Source organism: Scyliorhinus torazame, chromosome 4 (assembly GCF_047496885.1).
Source record: "Scyliorhinus torazame isolate Kashiwa2021f chromosome 4, sScyTor2.1, whole genome shotgun sequence".
NCBI classification, from domain to species: Eukaryota; Metazoa; Chordata; class Chondrichthyes; order Carcharhiniformes; family Scyliorhinidae; genus Scyliorhinus; species Scyliorhinus torazame.
This window is the reverse complement of record NC_092710.1, coordinates 344,496,040-344,520,655: the sequence shown is the minus strand read 5'-3', so window position 1 is coordinate 344,520,655 and position 24,616 is coordinate 344,496,040. Positions and strand designations below refer to the sequence as shown.

Genomic DNA, 24,616 nt, shown 5'->3' with positions numbered 1-24,616 from the left:
TCGTCAATCAAATATCTAACTCAAACTTGGATATATTTAATGGCCCAGTCTCAAATGTTCACTGGGGAAGTAAATTCAAGTTAACAACCCACTGAGAGAAAAAGAAATCTCCTCAGCTCAGATGGGGTATGCCTAATATTTAAGCTGTTCTCGACTCCCCCAAAAGCATTTTGCAGCACCACCCTGTCAAGTCCCCTCAGGATCTTGGATGTTTCAATAAATTCCCCTGTCATTCTTCTAAATTCCAATGGGTACAGTGTGGATGTATGCTGAAGTCAGGAGTCAAAAATTCCAATAACACTTTTGGAGATTTTAAATAGTAAATTAAAATATTTATTAACAAAAGAAAAGGAAACTTAATGACATTTGGACATTACAATTTGTCTTACAAACATTTCCCCCAAGATTTTACTTTGTTAGAATCACAAGTGCCTCTTTTAGGAACATTCATATAGATATTTAATCAAGACAAATTCCAGTAGAGTTACCACAAGACACCCACCGCTACCTTCGGGAAGATACTTCACAGTGAATCTTTCTGGATTCCAAGAGCAGAAGGACAAAATTTTGCTTTTGAGAACAACAGGCATTTTCCTGCATTGCTGGAGGGTGCGCACTTTGCTTCTTTTCACAGCTCTCTTCCGGCACAGAGCACACTCCAGAATCTTACATGGCCACTCCCATAGCATAGCTCCCAACCCCTCTTTAAACTCTTTAAATATATATTAGATAGGATTCTCCAGACCTCCAGGCACATGTTTCTTGGCGGCGCGTCGTTTGCTGGTGACGGGATTCTATTTACTGCTTGGCAATGGAATTTCCCATTGTAGCCACCCCATGCTACCGGGAAAACCACTGCCAGCAGAAAAAGAGAATCCTGACATCCAGAGAATTCTGGCCGTTTTTCCCATCCATCTTTAAAATCACTGGGCTGGATTCTCCGCTGCCCGATGCTGGCAGCGAGAATTTGCAATTGGAAGCAAAATATCATGTGGGATAAAAATCAGGATTTGCATCCGGAACTGATTCAGACGCGATGCTCCATTCCCCACTGGTGGTGGCAGTGAGGTCCGCGTCCCATGCCGGTGGCCCCATGCATATCCATCATTTGCATGGTTTTGTGAGTGATTAATAGGTTGGACCTAAATGCTACACCCCTCCGTGATGCTCCACCCTTCTCAGACAGGAGTCATGCAGGCGTGGTGGCAAGCCCGTGCACTCAGGGTGCCCCTGGGGATCGTGGAGGCCTGGCTCAGACCGCCATTGCTGAAGTATGTCATTGAAACCCACCCCTTTTCTGCAACTAAGACACTTGACTGTTCACACTGCTGAGGGCTCACTGCATGCTGTATATGCTCAGGGAGCATCTGGTCATGTGGGAACCCACTCAGCCCACCCGTCTGGAAACCCTCAGACCCTAACAGTATCAACAATGAGTGGACGTGGTCGCTGGCCCACCAGGCATTGGCATTCCTCAATTAGCTCCTCAGAAATGCAGCTCCACAGCAGAGGAACATAGAACGTACAGTGCAGAAGGAGGCCATTCAGTCCATCGAGTCTGCACCGAACCACTTAAGCCCTCCCCTCCACCCTATCCCCGTAACCCGATAACCCCTCCTAACCATTTTTGGTCACTAAGGGCAATTTATCATGGCCAATCCACCTAACCTGCACATCTTTGGACTGCGGGAAGATACTGGAGCACCCGGAGGAAACCCACGCAGACGCGGGGAGTAAGTGGAAACTCCACACAGCCAGTCACCCGAGGCCGGAATCAATCCCGTGTCTCTGGCACTCTGAGGCAGCAGTGCTAGCCACTGTGCCACCATGCCGCCCCAGATATGTATATATTTTAAAAAAGAACACTTTTGTTAAACAATGGGAACAAGCTTAAACAATTATGTTTTACTCTTTAGTTTTTTTATGGCGTGTAGATATTGTTGGAAAGGTCAACATTTTCTGCCCATCCCTAATTGCCATTGAACTGAATGGCCATTTCAGGGGGTAGTTCAGACTGAACCATATTGCTGTGGATCTGGAGATACATATAAACCAGACCAGGTAAGAACGAAAGTTTTTTTTCCATAAAGGACATTAATGAACCAGAGGGGTAATTACAACACGTCTTTGGACTGTGGGAGGAAACCGGAGCACCCGGAGGAAACCCATGCAGACACGGGGAGAACGTGCAGACTCTGCACAGACAGTGATCCAGCAGGGAATCCAGCATCGAACCTGGCATTGTGAAGCCAAAGTGTTAATCACTTGTGCTACCGTGCTGCCCAAAGGAAGCAGGGAATAGCAGAGCTCACTCCAAACAAAGGACACATGCACCTTTCCCACTGGAATCCTAGCCTTGCATGCCGCCGCTTTCTGAGTAGAAGCTCAACAGTGACACTATCAGCTAGCCCACCCCTCAGGATCACGAGATGTCTCCAGGTGCTACAGGTCCACCATGCCCCTGCTCCCATCCACCCTTCCCTGGCCAAGAAACATGACCAGCTTTCTGTCACAACCTGTGTGTTACACCCAGCCTCCACTTAACACTGCAACTAAGCTCCCAGCAATTACACACATCCCTCACTGACCCCCATCACTAGCACCTGTCCACACGCCAGCCTCTTAGCATGGAAGTGACTGGCAGCAGATGTCGACTGTCTCAACCACACAATCAGTTGCCACCCTTCTGCCAGGATAACACACGGTCCATCCAGTGAGGAGAGCCACAGAAGAGCTCATTGGGGGAAACAGGACAGGAGCCTACCTCTGACACCAGTTGCAGCAGCCACCGTTACCCCTGGTGACTGGGAGGAATTGTAAGGATAGAGGCTCCACACCACAAACCGGGTGACACTCACCAATGGGAACAGCAAGGGCGGTACGGTGGCACAGTGGTTAGCACTGCTGCCTCGTGGCACCGAGGACCTGGTTCGATCCTGGCCCAGGATCACTGTCCGTGTGGAGTTTGTACATTCTCCCCGTGTCTCACCCCCACAACCCAAAGATGTGCAGAGTAGGTGGATTGGCCATGCTAAATTGCCCATTAATTGGATTTTTTTTAAAAAAAGCAGTGCAGTGTGAACAACATCATATTAAAAGGACCCGGTGAGCAATGGGGACGAAGGGCGGGGGTGGGATGTGGAGGGTTGCACAGCAGTACAACTCCAAACCTGATGGCTTTGGATCTTCATAACATTATCTGTCTCTTCCCCCCCCCCTCCAACCACCACATCCCCTCCCCCAGAAGGGCAGAATCCAGCCAGTGAGGCTCAAGTGCTGGCAGTCCAACAATTCAAAGAGGAGGTGTGAAGAGGGTGCCGAATCAAGACATGTGTATACCATTGGCACCTGTCCTTCAAGGAGGTGCCGCACCGCCTGTGCCGACTACAGCTCACCAGGGAGACCGTGCATCACCTGTGCCAGATGGTGGTGCACCTGGCATCACGGGGGTTTGAAAGAGGGCACCCACTCCCAGTAGTCATCAGGGTGATGGTCTCCCTGAACTTTTATACCTCTGGCTCATTCCAGGGCTCGAGCAGGGAACAGTGTGGGATCTTCAAAAGTCTGCACACAGTGTATCCGCGCTATTACAGATGTCCTATGCACCCAGGCATCAGACTACATAACCTTCAACCTGGACCAGGCCCAACAGGATACAAGGGCAGCAGGATTTTCTGCCATAGCTGATATGCCCCAGCTCCAGGTGGTGATCAATGGCACACATGATTCATTCAGAGAACTGGCTCAGCAGGGGGTTTCATCATTAGGAATATGCAATTGGTGTGCAAGCACCAGCTGCACATCGTGCACGTCTATATCCGATATTCAGGCAGCTTACATCCTCGTGTACTCTTGGGGGAAGCGGTGGCATAGTGGTATTGCCACGAGACATCCAGAGACCCAGGATAATGATCTGGGGACCCGAGTTCGAATCCCTCCACGGCAGAGATGGAATTTAAACTCAATAAAATATCTGGAATTAAAAGTCTAATGATGACTATTGTTGATTGTCATAAAAACCCATCTGGTTCACTAATGTCCTTTAGGAAAAGATATCTCCATGCTTACCTGGTCTAAATGTGGTTGACTCTTAATTGCCTCCTCAAGGGCAATAAATGCTAGCACATGAACAAATTTTAAAAAACCTCTTTTGAGATTCCCGACACTTTCTCGGGTGAGGGGTTGGCTATTGGACTGAGGTCATAGCTGATTACTACGTGCTGGACTCAATCAGCTGATGAATCAATGCTCCTCCATGTTGAACACCACTTGGAGGGAGCACTGAGGGTGGCAAGGATGCAGAATATGCTCTGGGTGGGGAACTTCAATGTCCATCACTAAGAGAGGCTCGGTAGTACCACCACAGACCAAGCTGGCCGGGTCCTAAAGGACATAGCTGCTTGACTGAGACTGTAGCAGGTAGTGAGGGAACCAACAAGAGGTATAAACATACTTGACCTCATCGTCACCAATTTGTCTGCTGCATATTCATCTGTCCATGACAGTATCGGTAGAAGTGGAGTCAAAGTCCCGTCTTTGCATTGAGGATACCCTCCATCTTGTTGTGTGGCACTACTGCCATGCTGATAGACTTCGATCAGATCTAGCAACTCAAGACTGGGCATCCATGAGGCGCTGTTAGCCACAATCTGCAGCCTCATGACCTGGCATATCCCCCACTCTACCATTACCACCAAGCCAGGGGATCACCCTGGTTCAAAGAAGAGTGCAAGAGAGCAAGCCAGGAGCAACATCAGGCATACCGGAAAATGAGGTGTCGACCGGGTGAAGCTACAACACAGTACCATTTGTGTGCCAAAGAGCAGTAGCAGCAACTATTAGAGCGATTCCACAACCAACCCATCAGATCAAGCTCTGCAGTCCTGCCACATCCAGCCGTGAATGGTGGTGGGCTATTAAACAACTCACTGGAGGAGGAGACTCCACAAATATCCGCATCCTCAATGATGGAGGAACCCAGCACTTATGTGCAAAAGACATTTGCACATGACATTTGAGGCATCCACAACAATCTTCAGCCAGAAGTGCCTCGTGGATGATTTATCTCGGTCTCCTCCAGAGGTCCCCAGCATCACAGAGGTCAGTCTTCATCCAATACCATTGGCTTGGGCAGCACGGTAGCATAGTGGTTAGCACAATTGCTTCACAGCTCCAGGGTCCCAGGTTCAATTCTCGGCTTGGGTCACTGTCTGTGCGGAGTCTGCACGTTTTCCCCGTGAGTGCGTGGGTTTCCTCCTGGTGTTCCGGTTTCCTCCCACAGTCCAAAGATGTGCAGGTTAGGTCAATTGGCCATGCTAAATTTCCCATAGTGTCCAAAAAAGGTTAGGTAGGGTTACAGGTATAGGGTGGAGGTGTATGGATAGGGTGGAGATGTGGGCATAGGTAGGCCACTCGATGGGCCAAATGGCCTTCTTCTGCACTGTAAATTTTATGATCTATGATTCACTCCATGTGATATCAAGAAACGGCTGAAGGCACTTGTATACTGCAAAGGCTATAGGTCCTGATAATATTCCAGCAATAGTACTGAAGACTTGTGCTCCAGAACTTCCCGCACCCCTAGCCAAGCTGGTCCAGTACAGCTACAACACTGGCATTTCCCTGTCAACTTATGGAAAATTGCCCAGGTGTGTCCTGGGCAAAAGACAAATCCAACCCATCCAATTACCGCCCTATTAGTCTACTTTCCATCATCAGCAAGGTGATGGAAGGAGTCATCAACAGTGCTATTCAAGCAGCACTTACTCGGCACTAACCTGCTCACGGTCGCTCGGTTTGGGTTCCACCAGGGTCACTCAGCTCCTGACCTCATTTCAGCTCTGGTTCAAACAAGAAGAAAAGAGCTGAATGCCAGAGATTAGGTGAGAGTTACCGTCCTTGACATCAAGGAAGCATTTGACCGAGTATGACATCAAGGAGCCCAACTAAACTGGAGTCAATGGGAATCAGGGGGAAACTCTCCACTGGTTGGAGTCATACCTGGCACAAAGGATGATGGTTGTGGTGGTTGGAGGTCAATGATCTCGGCTCCAGGACATCACTGCAGGAGTTCCTCAGGGTAGTGTCCTAGGCCCAACCATATTCAGCTACTTCATCAATGATCTGCCTTCCATCATAAGGTCAGAAGTGGGGATGTTTGCAGATGACTGCACAATGTTCAGCATCATTCACGACTCCTCAGATAATGAAGCAGTCCATGTCCAAATGCAACAAGACCTGGACAATATTCAAGACAATCCCGTCTGCATCAATGGCTCCGAAGTGGAGATGGTCGATGGCTTTAGGTTCCTGAGGGTCACCATCACCAACAGTCTGTCCTGGTCCACTCACGTTGATGCAACAGTCACGAAAGCCCAACAACGTCTCTGCTTCCTACGGAAGCTAAAGAAATTTGGCATGTCTGCATCGACTCTCACAAACTTCTACAGATGTGCGATAGAGAGCATCCTATCTAGCTGCATCACAGCCTGGTATGGAAACTGTTTGGTCCAAGATCACAAGAAACTGCAGAGTGTGGTGAACTCTGCCCAACACATCACAGAAGCTTGCCATCCCCACATTGATTCTGTATACACCTCCTGCTGCCTCACGAAGGCAGACAGCATTATCAGAGACCACTCCCACCCAGGCATTGCCTTCTTCCATACCCTTCCATCAGGCAGAAGGTACAGAAGTCTGAAGACCCGCACATCCAGACATAGGAACAGCTTCTTCCCCACAGCTACAAGACTCCTCAACGACTCCTCCTCGGGCTGATCTGTTCCCTGTAAGGACACCATTCACGACGCCCTATGCTGCTCTTGCTCATGTATTTGCTTTTTTTGACCCCTTGTTCCGTTCTGTAACCAATCACTGTTTGTCGATGTACCATTTGTCAATGTTCTGTGTTGATTATTCTTTTTGTCTACTATGTACGTACTGTGTACGTTATCTCGGTCGCAGAAAAATACTTTTCACTGCACTTCGGTACATGTGACAATAAATCAAATCAATATCCAGGCTTGGGCTTACAAGTGGCAAGTTGCATTCACACCACACAAATGCCAGGCAATGACTATCTCCTACAAGAGAGGATCTAACCATCGCCCCTTGACATTCAATAGCATTACCATTGCTGAATCCCCCACAATCCTGGGGGTTACCTTTGACCAGAAACTGAACAGGACTAGCCACATTATTACTGTGGCTACTAGGACAGCTCAAAGGCTAGGAATCCTAGGGTGAGTAACTCACCTCCTGAACCCCCAAATCCTGTCCACCATCTCCAAGGCACAAGTCAGGAGTGTAATGGAATACTCTCCACTTGCCAGTATGAGTGCAACTCCAACAACACTGAAGAAGCTAGACAACTCCAGGACAAAGCTGCCCGCTTGATTGTTCCTCCTTCCACAAACATTCAAACCCGCTACCACTGACGAACAGTGGCAGCCATGGGTGTCATCTACAAGATGCACTGTAGTAACTCAAGGTTCCAGAAGTCAGCCCGCATTGCGGAAGAAAGTAACAGAGACATCATAATGGTTGTGCAAAAAGATGTTTAATGTGTTCTCCAATCGCCCACACCCGATGGTGCCTCCCCGCCCCATGTCCCGTGGCCCCTCAAAGCCTCTGGGGGCTCTGAATCCAGAGGGCCCCGGCTCACCTGTCGGCGGCACACACACAGCTGTGCCGCCCTGTCCCGTGTGCTGACTTCGAGGCGCAGCCTCATCAGAGAGGCGGAACTTGTGGAGCTGCTGGCCACCGTCGCCACTCCATGGGACAGGTCCATGTTGGCACTCAGCGCCCCCTTCTCCAGCTCAATGCCCATTGGGCCCTAGGGTTTAACTCGGAATAGAGGGGCAGTTGGTTTGAGCCCGGTTGCCCCTGCATCTGGCTCTGCCAGCCTTGGTGGCTCCCCATAGTCCACACCATTGTGTCAACGCCCTCGGCGAAGCTCCTCAGTGATTGGGAGATGCTCTGCAGTGCCTCGGCAAAACCAACATGCGATTGGAACAAGCTCCGCAGCTCCTCAGCCATTCCCATCTGAGAGTGAGACATGTCCCGCAGCACCTCATCCAGGTCAGCATGGTACTGGGTGACATCCCCCAATGAGGCGGACATTCTGCCGACACTCTCAGCCATCGCCATCACAGACTGCGCAACGCCTTGGACACCTTCACTCATGGTGCCGACATCTTGCACCAGGCTTTCCACTGTGGTTGGCACCCTAGCAGTGCTGACATGCCCTGCGCCCGTAGCCTCTGGGACTCCTCCAACTAGCTATGGATCTGCTGGAGTGACACTGACATCTCCCCTTGAATGTCCCGGCTGTTCCCCATCGTCTCCATCAGCGATTCCTCTGTTCCTCTGTACTACATGCTCAGCATCAGGCTGGGATCCAGCTGGGACCTGGGATCCAGCAGCCCTCTGATGCTGTCTCGCCTGGGGGTTCCTGCCTCCACCTGATGTGCATCATCAGCAGTGTGGTGCTCAGCAGATTGTGCCCCAGAAGCCTATAACTAACCGAGGTGTGTGTATCTGCCCTGTTGGAGGGTGGGGATGACAGCTGTGCTGCAACTATAACTGTTGCATCCTCGGAGCTCTCCTCCGAGGTGTTCTCCCCGGAGTCAGGGGAGAGGGCCACCCGCGATGGGCTGGCACCCTCGGCTAGAGGACCTGCGGGAGAATGGACATGTTGTCAGTGGGAGGGATGGGTCAGTCAGTACAGCAATGACAACTCATGTTTGACAAGCCCTCTGAGTTTAGCCCAATATTCCTCACCTCTACGGAGTCCGCCAGCCTCCACCTGGCTGACTAATGTGTCCTCAGCCATCCCAGTCACCTACAGAGCACGCTCCTCGAAGGAGGTGAGGATTCTTACGTTCGGAACCCCGACGCCAGTCTGGGGCTCTCCTGACAATTATGGGACAGCTTTTCCTGAGGAGGCAAGAGAGGGCATCATTAGCCACTCACGTGGTTCACAGTGGTGGGAGGGGTGTTTGAAGGGTTGGGGGTGCGGGGCGGAAGGGGAGGGGGTGGAGGAAGGGCTGGGGTGGGGCTCTCATTCATGGGGAGTTAGGGGGTGGATGCTCCTTGGCTGTGGGGGGGGGGGTTGGTTCGTGCCTACTCACTCGTGCTGCCCGGTGTAGGCCATTGCCTTTTTTCCTGTACGTCCTGTACTTGAGGCCAGTCCTCCTGGTCACACTCCTGAGCTCACAGCTGTTGCCGCCTCAGCCCAGGCAGCACTGGTTGCCTTGTGGCTGACTCTCCAGGACCCTGGGGGGGACAAGGTATCCCTCCTGGCCTTCACATTATCTGGCGGTCTGCCCAGGTCAGCATTCCCGAATCTTGGGGTCGATCTCCTTGGTGCCATTATTGCGAGCTGGCTGGGGTTGGCTGAGCAAGTGCAGTTTAAGTGCTGCTCGACCTTATTAGCGAGGGGCTGGCGAGCCCGGTCCCGGCGAATCAGCTGGCAAGCCATCATTTGTGGCAAGAAGCCCGTGAGGCCTTGATAAGTGGAGCAGTTAACATTGAATAGCATTGTAGGCCTCACTGGGCCGAGTGCCGGGAAGCTCGCCGCAATTCCCGCTCGCTACCACATTTAGAAATGTTTCTGGAAAATCACGCCCTTTGGGCAGCACGGTAGCACAAGTGGATAGCACTGTGGCTTCACAGGCCCAGTGTCCCAGGTTCGATTCCCTGCTGGGTCACTGTCTGTGCAGAGTCTGCACGTTCTCCCCGTGTCTGCGTGGGATTCCTCCGGGTGCTCCGGTTTCCTCCCACAGTCCAAAGACGAGCAGGTTAGGTGGATTGGCCATGATAAATTGCCCTGAGCGACCAAAAAGGTTAGGAGGGGTTATTGGGTTGCGGGTATAGGGTGGAAGTGAGGGCTTAAGTGGGTCGGGGCAGACTCGATGGGCCGAATGGCCTCCTTCTGCACTGTATGTTCTTTGTTCTACATTCTATGTCTCTGAACGGAGAATCCCGCCCTATTTTCTCCCACTGGATTTGAATTACAACCGGTTTATGATTCCCCTGGTAGCACAAACCGACAAGCAATTCAGTGTTCAGGGGTCCCTGTGGAGCGTTCCCCTCTGGAGCCCCTGGGGGTGGGCATGGGGTATTTTCTGGTCGAGGAGTGGTGGGCAGGCAGTGCATTGTGGTGGTGGGGGCTAGATTGGGCTTGGATGAGGTCTACTCCTGGGGGGGAGTTACCCCCTTGGCCCACCGCGAGGTCCACCATGCCAGGGCCTCGCTGGTAGAAACCACATGTGATCCGCACCCACATGATTCCCTGCCGCGGAGACTGGAGAACCGGAGCGTAGGGTGCCGGGCCCACTAAATGGATGCAATTGGGTCATCAAACCCATGTGCATTGATTTACTTCCCCCCACCAAAGTGTGGTCATGGAACTCATTCCCACCACCAGCAGGAGGTTGGAACATCGTGGTTCATCTCTCAAGAAGACAAAGCTCAATACACTATTGTCAGCATGGTTTTATGAAGGGTAAGTCATTCTTGACAAACTTGCTTGAGTTCTTTGAGGATGTACCCAGCAAGGGTGGGTAATGGGGAACCTGTGGATGTGGTCTATCTAGACTTCCAGACTTATGTTGGACAAGTTGCCACATAAAACACTTTTTGTGAGGACTACGACGAATCCTGCATGAGTTGTAGAATAGAAAGAAATAATATTTATTTACAATAACATATATGTATACAACAGCAGCAGTAACTCCCTTGCTGCTTACTCCTCACTAGCCGGTTCCATACTGGCCAGTTCTATTTATGCAGGGAATCTGCTAATGATTTCTCCGCCCCCCTCATTGGGGAAGCTCATACTCCCTAAGGATTGTGGGATTGCCATTAATCCCCAGCCAGTGGTAAACAAGCAGGTTATAACATCCCTCCTTCCAAAGTCCAAGGAATCCACCAAAGACCCTGGCGAAGGAGGGCGTCGGACTCGTTTTGCCGCAGGCCAGACACCATTTGCACGAGGCGCTGGATCGGGCGGCGTGTAACGAGACGGAGAATGGCGCTTCCATGGTGAACGGCGTAACGGTTGTTCATTCACGGCCCTTGGGCCCAAGGACTCCCCCTCTGAGGCGTTCTGTGTCTCCATCTTGGAGTCGGAGACCACTGCCTCCGTCATCTCGGCGTCCCTATCTCCACGCGGTTCTGCAACGACCTGCGCAGGCTTTGAGTGCGGCACCAGAGGTAGATTGTGAGGAATATTCTCCACTGTGTCTGGTCTCTGTGGCTGTAGAAGTAAGCTCCAGGGGTGGGGAACCTTTGGAAGAAATGTTCTTCTGGACCGAACGTGGTCTACAGTCTTGCGCTGGAGATGACCCTGGGCTTGCACCTGGTAAGAGATAGGGCCCGTTCGGCAAAAGATAACGCCAGGGACCCACTGGGCACCACCAGCAAAATTTTGAACGAACACTGGGTCACCGGGCGCAAATTGCCGAATCGGCCGATGCCGAGAAAGGCCATGTCCCTGCCGTTCTTGAGTGCGGCGTACTTTGCGCCAATGTCCGGGAAAACCATGCTAAGGCGGGTGCGAAGTCTCCGGCCCATTCGGAGTTCCGCAGGAGCTACCCCAGTCACCGCATGTGGAGTGGTCCTGTATGAAAACTAAAAACGAGCCAGTCTCGTGTCCATAGACCCAGAAGACTGCGTCTTTAGGCCCCGTTTGAATGTCTGCAGTGCGCGCTCCGCCCACCCATTGGAAGCCGGGTGGTATGGAGCGGTGTGGATATGGCATATTATGTTCATCTTCATGAACCTCGCAAACTCCTCACTTGCGAATGGAGTGCCGTTGTACGTGACCAGCACCTCGGGGAGGCCATGCGTAATAAAAGATAAACGCATCTTCTCGATTCTTGCGCAGGACATTGTGCCTACCATCTTATGCAGCTCTAACCATTTAGACTGGGCATCGATTAATAGAAGGAACAATGTTGGGGTCGAGGCCTGGCCACCAGACATAACTCCGGGCCAATATTTTCATTTTGGTCACACCCGGATGCCCATTGTGCAAGTCCCTTAGTATCAGATCCTGTCCTTTTTCTGGGACAATCACACGTGTCCCCCACAAAAGGATACCGTCTTCCACGCTAAATTCTGACAGCTTGGAAGAAAATGCCCGCAACTCGCCTGGGAGCTGTCTATATTGCCCACCATACAGAACTATGTGCCGAACCTTTGACAGGACTGGCTCCATCTGGGTCCACTCACGGATCTGTGATGCCGTGACGGACAAGAAGTCCATAAAATTTAGGGTTGCAACCACCTCATCGGTCTTTGGTGTCGACATGGGGCCGGTCGACAAAGGCAATCGACTCAGTGCATCGGCATTCGCTATCTGGGTTCCTGGTTTATGCTCAAGAGAATACTCGTAGGCAATGAGCAACAAAGCCCAGCGCTGGATCCGTGCGGAAGCAATGGTCGGTATTGGCTTATCCTCTCGGAAAAGTCCCAGCAGAGGCTTATGACAGTGAAGTGGCGGCCATACACACATACTGGTGGAAGCGTTTCACCGCAAATACCACCGCCAGGCCCTCCTTCTCGATCTGCGCGTACTTCTTTCCTGCTGCAGTCAATGTGCGGGAGGCGAAAGCTATCGGCCGCTCGGCCCCGTTCTCCATCTTGTGGGACAGGATGGCCCCAATACCATACGGGGATGCATCACACGTGATGAGCAAAGTCTTTCCAGGATCATAGTGGGTTAGTAATCCAGACAACGACAATTGTTGTTTTACCCGCCGGAAAGCGGTTTCTTGCGGCTGACCCCAAACCCAGGTGTGATTTTTCTTTAGCAGCAGGTGCAAGGGGGCCAGCGTAGTTGCCAGATTGGGGAGGAACTTCCCGTAATAGTTTACGAGACCGAGAAAAGAACGAAGATGCGAAGTGTCAGTCGGGGTGGGGCATGTTGAATTGCACGCACCTTCTCTGCGACGGGGTGCAGACCCTCGCGGTCCACCCGATAACCTAGGCAGAGGCTACCCGAAAGGGCAACCGTGTATATTCATACAGGCTCCGGTATGTATTAATAGTTACATATGGCCGGGAGCAGGGTCCAGCTCCAACTGTAGGTAGGCGTGACTCATATCTAATTTCGCGAACGAGAGTCCGCCTGCAAGCTTCGCGGAGAGATCTTCTATGCGAGGCATTGGATATCGGTTGAGCCAGGAAGCCGTATTCACTGTAAGTTTCTCGTCGCCGCACAAGCGAACTGTGGCATCTGGCTTCAGTACAGGTACAATTGGCACTGCCCAGTCAGCGACACGGACGGGCCTGATAATACCCAAGGACTCCAAACAAGTGAGCTCCCTTTATACCTTCTCGAGCAAGGCATAAGGCACCGGGCGCACCCGTAAATAGCAGGCGTGACTCCTGGTTCGACTTGGATGCGGGCTACGGCCCCTTTTATTTTCCCCAAACCGGGCTGGAATACATCTGGGTACCGTCCTCGTACCTCCGTCAAACCCTCCAGAACCTGTTTGGAGGATGTGCTGGCTCTGCAGCCCTAAATGGTCAACCAGTCCCGATCCAACAGGCTGGGCCCGTGGCCGCGCACCACGATAAGAGGGAAACAACAGGGGTCATCATAGTTCCTGCAATGTCCAATGGTTCCCCCGTGTAGGTGGCAAACCTGGCCTGTGTGTCGGTTAATCTAAGGTTCTGTATACCCTGCTTGATGCGGTCAAATGTCCTCTGGGCGATCACGGAGACCGCTGCGCCAGTGTCCAACTCCATCTCAAGCGGGTGACCATTGACCCGCACTGTCACCTTAGTGGGGGCCACACGGGAAGCTGCCACACAATGCAGCTGCAGACAGTCCTCCGTCTCCACATCCTCGGGAGTATTCGCCGCAAGTTCATCCAAATGGAAGGTACGGTCCCTGGGCTGGCCCCAGTTTCTGTCGGAATGACGACGCCTCTGTCGCCCCCAGGACCGGCGTCAGCGACGGGGTCGGCGCCCACAAGTCCGACACTGACATGGCTCCTCATCCATTGGTTCTGGAGAAGGCTCCCTTCGGGGAGGAACGCCCGGCGGCCACTGGCGTCGATCCGGACGTTGCCTCGCCCAAGGTACCGCAGGGGTGCGGGAGAAAGGGGTTGCACCCCAAGGCATGCACCTCCATTCCCTGTAGCTCCTGCACTCCCTGTTCTGCGCGCTCTCGGGACAATACTATTTGAATGGCCTGTTGAAAAGTCAATGTTGGCTCAGCTAACAACTTTCTCTGGGTGGCCGCATTGTTAATACCGCAAACCAAACGATCGCGTAACATTTCTGACAGGATCTCACCATAGTCACAGTCCTCCGCAATCCTGCGTAGCCTGGATAGAAACTCTGCAAGGGATTCTCCTGGGGTCCTCTCAGCGGTACTAAACCAGTAACGCTGGACTATCGTGGACAGGGTTGGGTTAAAATGTTGCCCCACTCAGGTCACAATTTCATCAAACGTCTTGGCGTCCGGCGCAGCTGGGTACGTAAGGCTCCTAATCACCCCAAAAGTATGCGGGCCCAGGTGGTGAGCAAAATTACCACCTGGCGCTCGTTTTCGGTGATGTTGTTTGCCCGGAAATAGTAACACATCCGTTGTGTGTACCGGTTCCAACTTTCCAGCGCAGCATCAAAGACCTCCAAACGTCCATACAGAGGCATGGTGTAACAGAAAAAAAAATTCCAGCCTGTATCCAGCAAAAATCCAGGCAAGTGGCTTCAGCAACGTACACAGCTATCCACTTTAACTCTCGTCACCAGTTTTGTGAGGGCCACGAAGAATCCAGCAGTTGTAGAATAGAAAGATCTCTTGCTGCTCACTCCTCTCTAGCCAGTTCCATACTGGCCAGCTCTATTTATGCAGGGAATCTGCTAATAGAACATAGAACGATACAGCGCAGTACAGGCCCTTCGGCCCACGATGTTGCACCGAAATAAAAGCCATCTAACCTACACTATGCCATTATCATCCATATGCTTATCCAATAAACTTTTAAATGCCCTCAATGTTGGCGAGTTCACTACTGTTGCATTCCACGGCCTCACCACTCTTTGTGTAAAGAACCTACCTCTGACCTCTGTCCAATATCTATTACCCCTCAGTTTAAAGCTATGTCCCCTCGTGCTAGCCATTTCCATCCGCGGGAGAAGGCTCTCACTTTCCACCCTATCTAACCCCCTGATCATTTTGTATGCCTCTATTAAGTCTCCTCTTAAACTTCTTCTCTCTAACGAAAACAACCTCAAGTCCATCAGCCTTTCCTCATAAGGTTTTTCCTCCATACCAGGCAACATCCTGGTAAATCTCCTCTGCACCTGCTCCAAAGCTTCCACGTCCTTCCTATAATGCGGTGACCAGAACTGTACGCAATACTCCAAATGCGGCCGTACCAGAGTTTTGTACAGCTGCAACATGACCTCATGACTCCGGAACTCAATCCCTCTACCAATAAAGGCCAACGCTCCATAGGCCTTCTTCACAACCCTATCAACCTGGGTGGCACCTTTCAGGGATCTATGTACATGGACACCTAGATCCCTCTGCTCATCCACACTTCCAAGAACTTTACCATTAGCCAAATATTCCGCATTCCTGTTATTCCTTCCAAAGTGAATCACCTCACACTTCTCTATATTAAACTCCATTTTCCACCTCTCAGCCCAGCTCTGCAGCTTATCTATGTCCCTCTGTAACCTGCTACATCCTTCCACACTGTCGACAACACCACCGACTTTAGTGTCGTCTGCAAATTTACTCACCCACCCTTCTGCGCCCTCTTCTAGGTCGTTGATAAAAATGACAAACAGCAACGGCCCCAGAACAGATCCTTGTGGTACGCCACTTGTAACTGAACTCCATTCTGAACATTTCCCATCAACCACCACCCTCTGTCTTCTTTCAGCTAGCCAATTTCTGATCCACCTCTCTAAATCACCCTCAATCCCCAGCCTCCGTATTTTCTGCAATAGCCTACCGTGGGGAACCTTATCAAATGCTTTACTGAAATCCATATACACCACATCAACTGCTCTACCCTCGTCTACCTGTTCAGTCACCTTCTCAAAGAACTCGATAAGGTTTGTGAGGCATGACCTACCCTTCACAAAGCCATGCTGACTATCCCTGATCATATTATTCCTATCTAGATGATTATAAATCTTGTCTCTTATAATCCCCTCCAAGACTTTACCCACAACAGACGTGAGGCTCACCGGTCTATAGTTGCCGGGGTTGTCTCTACTCCCCTTTTTGAACAAAGGGACCACATTTGCTATCCTCCAGTCCTCTGGCACTATTCCTGTAGCCAATGATGACATAAAAATCAAAGCCAAAGGCCCAGCAATCTCTTCCCTGGCTTGCCAGAGAATCCTAGGATAAATCCCATCAGGCCCCGGGGACTTATCTATTTTCAGCCTGGCCAGAATTGCCAACACCTCTTCCCTACGTACCTCAATGCCATCTATTCTAATAGCCTGGGTCTCAGCATTCTCCTCCACAACATTATCTTTTTCCTGAGTGAATACTGACGAAAAATATGCATTTAGTATCTCGCCTATCTCTTCAGACTCCACACACAACTTCCCATCCCTGTCCTTGACTGGCCCTACTCTTACCCTAGTCATTCTTTTATTCCTGACATACCTATAGAAAGCTTTTGGGTTTTCCTTGATCATACCTGCCAAATACTTCTCATGTCCCCTCCTTGCTCGTCTTAGCTCTCTCTTTAGATCCTTCCTCGCTACCTTGTAACTATCAATCACCCCAACTGAAACTTCACACCTCATCTTCACATAGGCCTCCTTCGTCCTCTTAACAAGAGATTCCACTTCTTTGGTAAACCACGGTTCCCTTGCTCGACGCCTTCCTCCTTGCCTGACCGGTACGTACTTATCAAGAACACGCAGTAGCTGTTCCTTGAACAAACTTCACTTATCCAGTGTGCCCAACACTTGCAGCCTACTTCTCCAACCTATCCCCCCCCAAGTCATGTCTAATGGCATCATAATTGCCTTTCCCCCAGCTATAACTCTTGCCCTGCGGTGTATACTTATCCCTTTCCATCACTAACGTAAACGTCACCGAATTGTGGTCACTGTCCCCAAAGTGCTCTCCTACCTGCAAATCCAACACCTGGCCTGGTTCATTACCCAAAACCAAATCCAAAGTGGCCTCGCCTCTTGTTGGCCTGTCAACATATTGTGTCAAGAAACCCTCCTGCACACATTGTACAAAAAACGACCCATCTAATGTACTCGAACTGTATCTTTTCCAGTCAATATTTGGAAAGTTAAAGTCTCCCATAATAACTACCCTGTTACTTTCGCTCTTATCCAGGATCATCCTCGCCATCCTTTCCTCTACATCCCTAGAACTATTTGGAGGCCTATAGAAAACTCCCAACAGGGTGACCTCTCCTTTCCTGTTTCTAACCTCAGCCCATACTACCTCGGAAGAAGAGTCCCCATCTAGCATCCTCTCCGCCACTGTAATACTGCTCTTGACTAGCAGCGCCACACCTCACCCTCTTTTGCCTCCTTCTCTGAGCTTACTAAAACACCTAAACCCCGGAACCTGCAACATCCATTCTTGTCCCTGCTCTATCCATGTCTCCGAAATGGCCACAACATCGAAGTCTCAGGTACCAACCCATGCTGCCAGTTCCCCTACCTTATTTCGTATACTCCTGGCATTGAAGTAGACACACTTCAAACCACCTACCTGAACACTGGCCCCCTCCTGCGAAGTCAAATCTGTGCTCCTGACCTCTATACTCTCATTCTCCCATACCCTAAAACTACAATCCAGGTTCCCACGCCCCTGCTGCATTAGTTTAAACCCCCCCCAAAGAGCACTAACAAATCTCCCCCCCAGGATATTTGTGCCCCTCAGGTTCAGATGTAGACCATCCTGTCTGAAGAGGTCCCACCTTCCCCAGAAAGAGCCCCAGTTATCCAGAAATCTGAATCCCTCCCGCCTGCACCATCCCTGTAGCCACGTGTTTAATTGCTCTCTCTCCCTATTCCTCATCTCATTATCACGTGGCACGGGCAACAACCCAGAGATAACAACTCTGTTTGTTCTCGTTCTGAGCTTCCATCCTAGCTCCCTGAAAGCCTGCCTGACATCCTTGTCCCCTTTCCTACCTATGTCGTTAGTGCCAATGTGGACCACGACTTGGGGCTGCTCCCCTTCCCCCTTAAGGACCCGGAAAACACGATCTGGGGCATCACATACCCTTGCACCTGGGAGGCAACATACCAAACGTGAGTCTCTCTCGCTCCCACAAAATCTCCTATCTGTGCCCCTGACTATCGAGTCCCCAATTACTAATGCTCTGCTCCTCTCCCCCCCTTCCCTTCTGAGCAACAGGGACAGACTCCGTGCCAGAGGCCCGTACCCCATGGCGTACCCCTGGTAAGTCGTCCCCCCCACAAGTATCCAAAGCGGTATACTTGTTTCTCAGGGGAACGACCGCAGGGGATCACTGCACTGACTGCTTCTTCCCCGTCCCTCTTACAGTTACCCATCTATCTTCAATCTTTGGTGTAACTAATTCCCTGAAGCTGCTATCTATGACCCCCTCTGCCTCCCGAATGATCCAAAGTTCATCCAACTCCAGCTCCAGTTCCCTAACTTGGTCTTGGAGGAGCTGGAGATGGCTGCACTTCCTGCAGGTAAAATCAGCAGGGACACTAATGATTTCTCCGCCCCCCTTATTTCTCCGCTTCCCCTTATTGGGGAAGCTCATACTCCCTGAGGATTGTGAGATTGCCATTAGTCCCCAGCCAGTGGTAAGCAGGCAGGTTAGAACACACTAATCCAGAAGGTGAGAGTGGAGGGGATTGGGGGTAGAGTACCATATTGGATTGAGGATTAGCTGACTGACCAAAGCAGAGAGTCGGGATAAATGGGTCCTTCTCTGGCTGGTGAACTGTAACTAGTGGGGTGCCACAAGGGTCAATCTTCGAACCTCAACTGTTTACAATCTGTAAATGATCCACAAGCAAGGACAGAGTGTAACATAGCAAAATTTGAAGATGATACTAAAATAGGTGGGAAGCAGACATTGAAGAGGAGGTACAGATTTTACAGGCAGAATATAGATAGGCTAGGAGATTGGGCCAAAATTTGGCAGATGGAGTTTAATATGGATAAGTGTGAGGCCATTTTGGCCAAAAAAAAGAAAGGCAAATTATTATCTAAATGGAAAACAGATTAAAATGTGTCTGGGCAGGGGAAACTGGGCACCTTTGTTCCGGAATCACAGAATGTCAGTATGCAGATACTACATTTAATTAAAATGGCAAATGGAATGTTAGCGTTTATTGCAAAAGGATTGGAGTATAAAAGTAGAGAAATGTTGTTGCAATTGAAAAGGGTGTTGGTGAGACCACATCTGGAGTATTGTGTCCAGTTTTGGTCTCCTTATTTGAGGAAGGATGTGATGGCATTGGAGGCAGTTCAGAGGAGATTCACCAGATTGATTCTGGGGATGAAAGGGTTGATGAAGGAGGAGAGATTAAACAGTTTAGGCTTATACTCATTGGAGTTTATAAGGATAAGAGGGAATCTGATCGAGGAGTATAAAATACCAAAAGGAATTGATAAAATAAATGGAGACCAAATGTTCCCCCCTGTGGGGTAATCTAGAACGAGAGGTCACAGATATAGATTGAGAGGTGGTAGATTTAAAACTGAGATGAGGAAGAACTACTTCTCGCAGAGGGTGGTGAATTTGTGGAACTCGCTGCCTCATAGTGCGGTGGAGTCTGAATCATTAGATGGCTTCAAGAAGGAGATAGATATATTCATGATGAAAAAAACAGGCTGAGGGTTATGGGGAAGAGGTCGGGAGGTGGATTTGAGACCAGGAAGAGATCAGCCATGATCTGATTGGATGTTGGAGCAGGCTCGAAGGGCTGAATCTGCTCCTAATCCTTATGTTCTGTTCTGGATTGAATTCCATTTGACACTGATAAGCCCATCTGACCAGCTGTCTATATCTTGAGATGAAATGAAAATGAAAATCGCTTATTGTCACAAGTAAGCTTCAATGAAGTTACTGTGAAAAGCCCCCAGTCGCCACATTCCGGCACCTGTTCGGGGAGGCTGGTACGGGAATCAAACCGTGCTGCTGGCCTGCCTTCGTCTGCTTTAAAAGCCAGCGATTTAGCCCAGTGTGCTAAACCAGCCCCTGTAATCTTCCTGTAATTGACGGCTATCCTTCTCGCTATTTACCAGCTCACCAATTTTCCTATCATCCGAAAACTTAATGATCAACCCTCCTACATTCCTTTCTAAATCATGTATATAAACCACAAACAGCAAGGGCCCCAACACTGATCTCCGCGGGACCCCACTGGACACAGGCTTCCAGTCAGAAAAACACCTCTTGACCATCACTCTGCTTCCTACCACTCAGTCAATTTTGATTTAAATTTGCCAAATTTCCTTGCATCCCATTGGCTCTTGCCTTTGCTATCAGTCTCCCATGTGGAATCTTATCAAAAGCCTTGTTGAAGCACAAATAGACTACATCAAATGCATTTCCCTCATCTAGAAACCTGGTCACCTGTTCAAAAAATTCAATCAAGTTGATCTGACATGACCTCCCCTTAACAAAACCTTGCTGACTGTTCTCAATTAATCTACAAAAGCAGATTCATTCTGTCTCTCAGAATAGTTTCCCCACCACTGAGTTTAAACTGACTGGCCTGTAGTTTCCTGGTTTATCCTTTCTTCCCTTCTTGAATGATGGTACCACATTGGATATATTTCATCTGGCCCTGGATATTTGTCTACTTTTAAGCCTGGCAGACCACTCAAAAGCTCCTCTCCCTCTATGTTGACCTCCTTAATTTTATTACAGTCCTTCTCCCTGATTTCTATACCCACACCATTCCTCTCATGAGTGAACACCGACACAAAGTATTAATTTAGAACCCTACCTATGTCCTGGGTAATGAATTTTTTTCATAAAAAAACATACCTTCCAGATCACAGGAATTTTTAAGTCTGAGTAGGATAAAGTTTGTATGGCAATGACTAAAGAAGATTGAACTCAGTCTGAATGGACACGATCAGACACGAATAGCTTATTTTATATTAAATAATTCTATAAGTCTACAATAACTTAATAAGGTAGTGACTAATGTTAACTTTTATATTGTAATGCCTTTCAGGATATCTGCATCTCCTCTGTGAAAGAGAAGGACATTGAGGCAAAATTGACCCAGGTGATGCAAACGTGGGTCAGTCAGACTCTGAGTTTCTCTTCGTTTAAGACTCGAGGAGAACTGTTACTAAAAGGAACAGAGACAGGAGAAATCATAACAATGATGGAGGACAGTTTAATGATCTTGAACTCTTTACTGAGCAACAGGTACTCGCAACAAATAACAACAATAATTTGTATTTATATATCATCTCCTCTCGAAGAACATATTGATGAAGTAAATGTCAATAACAAATTTTAGGAACAAAGAGTTTTTTTCAAATGTGTAGATTTTACGAATAACCAAAAAGGAGGCTACGGCATGTACAATCTCAGCTGCTGAGAGGATCAGGGATGGGACTTATCCTCAAAGTCTCGCTCTCCATTGGATAAAGTTCCACAATCTCAGTAGATTGGAGGAGGTGGTCCGGGTCATGGCTGGCTTCATGCCCCTGTGTCCGGACCAAATAGGAAAACAGAGCAGTTGCCTCGAGCACCAGGCCCGGAACCCAAATGTATGCACATAGACATCATCCTCTGACTTGTAAACACACAGCTGCAAATGTCGACTAGTGTCTGTCTCGGAGCGGTCCTGTCTCTAGTGGATCTGAGCACCTATTTCCAGATTTACGAGGCTGAGGTGGGTCCTGAACTGCTGTCCCATCAGTAACTCTGCTGATGCCACTCCCGTGATAGCATAAAGGGTCGTCCGGTAACTGAAGAGAAAACGAGCCAGTTGCCGTCTCCAAGATCCTGTGGTCAGTTTCTTCATTGCCCTTTTGAAGGTATGAATCTATCATTAAGGAGGAAATAGCGGGGCACCTGGAGGGAAATTGTCCCATTGGGCAGATGCAGCATGGGTTCACAAAGGGTAGGTCGTGTCTGACTAATTTGGTAGAATGTTTTGAGGACGTTACCAGTGCAGTAGATAACGGGGAGCCAATGGATGTGGTATATCTGGATTTCCAGAAAGCTTTTGACAAGGTGCCACACAAAAGGTTGCTGCATAAACTAAAGATGCATGGCATTGAGGGTAAAGTGGTAGCATGGGTAGAGGATTGGTTAACTACAGAAAGCAGAGAGTGGGGATAAATGGGTGTTTCTCTGGTTGGCAACCTGTAACTAGTGGGGTCCCTCAAGGATCAGTGTTGGGCCCGCAGTTGTTCACAATTTACATAGACGATTTGGAGTTGGGGACCAAGTGCAATGTGACAAAGTTTGCAGACGACACTAAGATGAGTGATAAAGCAAAAAGTGCAGAGGATACCGGAAGTCTGCAGAAGGATTTGGATAGGTTAGGTGAATGGGCTAGGGTCTGGCAGATGGAATTCAATGTTGCCAAGTGTGAGGCTATCCATTTTGGGAGGAATAACAGCAGAATGGATTATTATTTAAACGGTAAGATGTTAAAACATGCTGCTGTGCAGAGGGACCTGGGTGTGCTGGTGCACGAGTCGCAAAAAGTTGGTGTGCAGGTGCAACAGGTGATTAAGAAGGCTAATCGAGTTTTGTGTTTCGTTGCTAGCGGGATGGAGTTCAAGACTAGGGAGGTTATGCTGCAATTGTATAGGGTGTTGGTGAGGCCGCATCTGGAGTATTGTGTTCAGTTTTGGTCTCCTTACCTGAGAAAGGACATATTGGCACTGGAGGGAGTGCAGAGGAGATTCACTAGGTTGATCCCAGAGTTGAGGGGATTAGATTATGACGAGAGGTTGAGTAGACTGGGACTGTACTCATTGGAGTTTAGAAGGATGCGGGGGGATCTTATTGAAACATATAAAATTATGAAGGCAATAGATAGGATAGATGCGGGCAGGTTGTTTCCACTGGTCGGGGAAAGCAGAACTAGGGGGCATAGCCTGAAAATAAGGGGAGGTAGATTTAGGACGGAGTGTAGGAGGAACTTCTTCACCCAAAGGGTTGTGAATCTCTGGAATTCCTTGCCCAATGAAACATTTGAGGCTCCTTCTTTAAACATTTTTAAGAAAAAGATAGATACCTTTCTAAAGAATAAAGGGATTCGGGGATATGGTGTACGGGCCGGAGAGTGGAGCTGAGTCCACAAAGATCAGCCATGATCTCATTAAATGGCGGAGCAAGCTCGAGGGGCCAGATGGCCTACTCCTGTTCCTAGTTCTTATGTTCTTATGTCCTTCCACCTCGGTCAAACCGTTCAAGGCTGGGTGATACGGGGCGTTCCGTACATACCGAATTCCATTCGAGGCCATGAACGGCTCAAACACTTTGCTGGTGAATGCGGCGCCATTATCCGACACTAGCATTTCAGATATTCCATGGGTGCTGAATGTGTGCTGCAGCCTTTCCACGGTTGTCTTTATGGTCACAGTGTGCTCCTTGTGGACTTTGAGCCACTTAGAGCGCCAACCATAACAAGAAATGTTGCCCCCTGGAATGTGCCGGCGAAGTCTACGTGGATGAGGGACCAAGGTCTTCCCGGCCATTCCCAATGGTCCATTGGTGCAGCCTGTGGGGCCTTCTGGTTCTCCTGGCAAGAGCTGCAGCGCTGGGCCACCCTTTCAATGTCCAAGTCTATTATGATAGAATTTACCCTGCAGTTTGAGAGGGAGAAGCTGCAATCAGATGTAATGGTATTACAATTAAATAAGGGTAACTACAAAGACATGAGGGAGGAGCTGGCCAGAGTTGATTGGAAAAGGAGCCTAGCAGGGAAGACAGTGGAACAGCAATGACAGGAGATTTTGGGGGTTATTCGGGAGGCATAACAGAAATTCATCCCAAGGAGGAAGAAACATGCTAAGGGGAGGACAAGTCATCCATGGCTGACAAGGGAAGTCAAGGACAGCATCAAAGCTAAAGACAAAGCATACAAAGTGGCGAGAGCATACAAAGTGGCGAGCATTAGTGGGAAGCCAGAGGATTGGGAAGCCTTTAAAAGGGAGCAGAGAACAACTAAAAAAGCAATAAGGGGGGAGAAGATGAAGTATGAGTGCAAGCTAGCTAGTAATATAAAGGAAGATAGGAAGAATTTTTTTCAATATATAAAAGGTAAGTGAGATGCAAAAATAGACATTGGACCACTGAAAAATATGGCTGGAGAAGTAATAATGGAAACAAAGAAATGGCAGACGAATTCAATAGTTACTTTGCATCAGTCTTCATGGTGGAAGACACCGGTGGGATGCCAGGGCTCCAGGAGAACCAGGGGGCAGAGGTGAGTGCAGTGACCATTACTAAGGAGAAGGTTCTGGGGAAACTGAAAGGTCTGAATGTGGATAAATCACCTGGACCGGATGGACTACGCCCCAGGGTTCTAAAAGAGCTGAGGAAATTGTGGAGGCATTAGTGATGATCTTTCAGGAATCACTGGAGGCAGGAAGTGTCCCAGAGGACTGGAAAGTGGCTAATGTTAC

The 24,616-nt window shown here is 49.5% G+C and overlaps 1 protein-coding gene and 1 long non-coding RNA gene across 2 annotated transcripts in view; one reads left to right on the top strand and one right to left on the bottom strand.

The window, feature by feature from the left end:
* LOC140411190 (dynein axonemal heavy chain 8-like) overlaps positions 1-24,616 on the top strand; it is a 2,783,184-nt gene that overhangs the window by 935,160 nt on the left and 1,823,408 nt on the right. Inside the window, exon 36 of the mRNA XM_072500280.1 lies at positions 21,193-21,392. Within this exon, the coding sequence (XP_072356381.1) occupies positions 21,193-21,392 (200 nt within the window). The remainder of the gene's footprint in view (positions 1-21,192; positions 21,393-24,616) is intronic.
* Positions 1-24,616, bottom strand: part of LOC140411192 (uncharacterized) — a 71,897-nt gene that overhangs the window by 1,056 nt on the left and 46,225 nt on the right. The gene's annotated exons all lie outside the window — the stretch shown is intronic.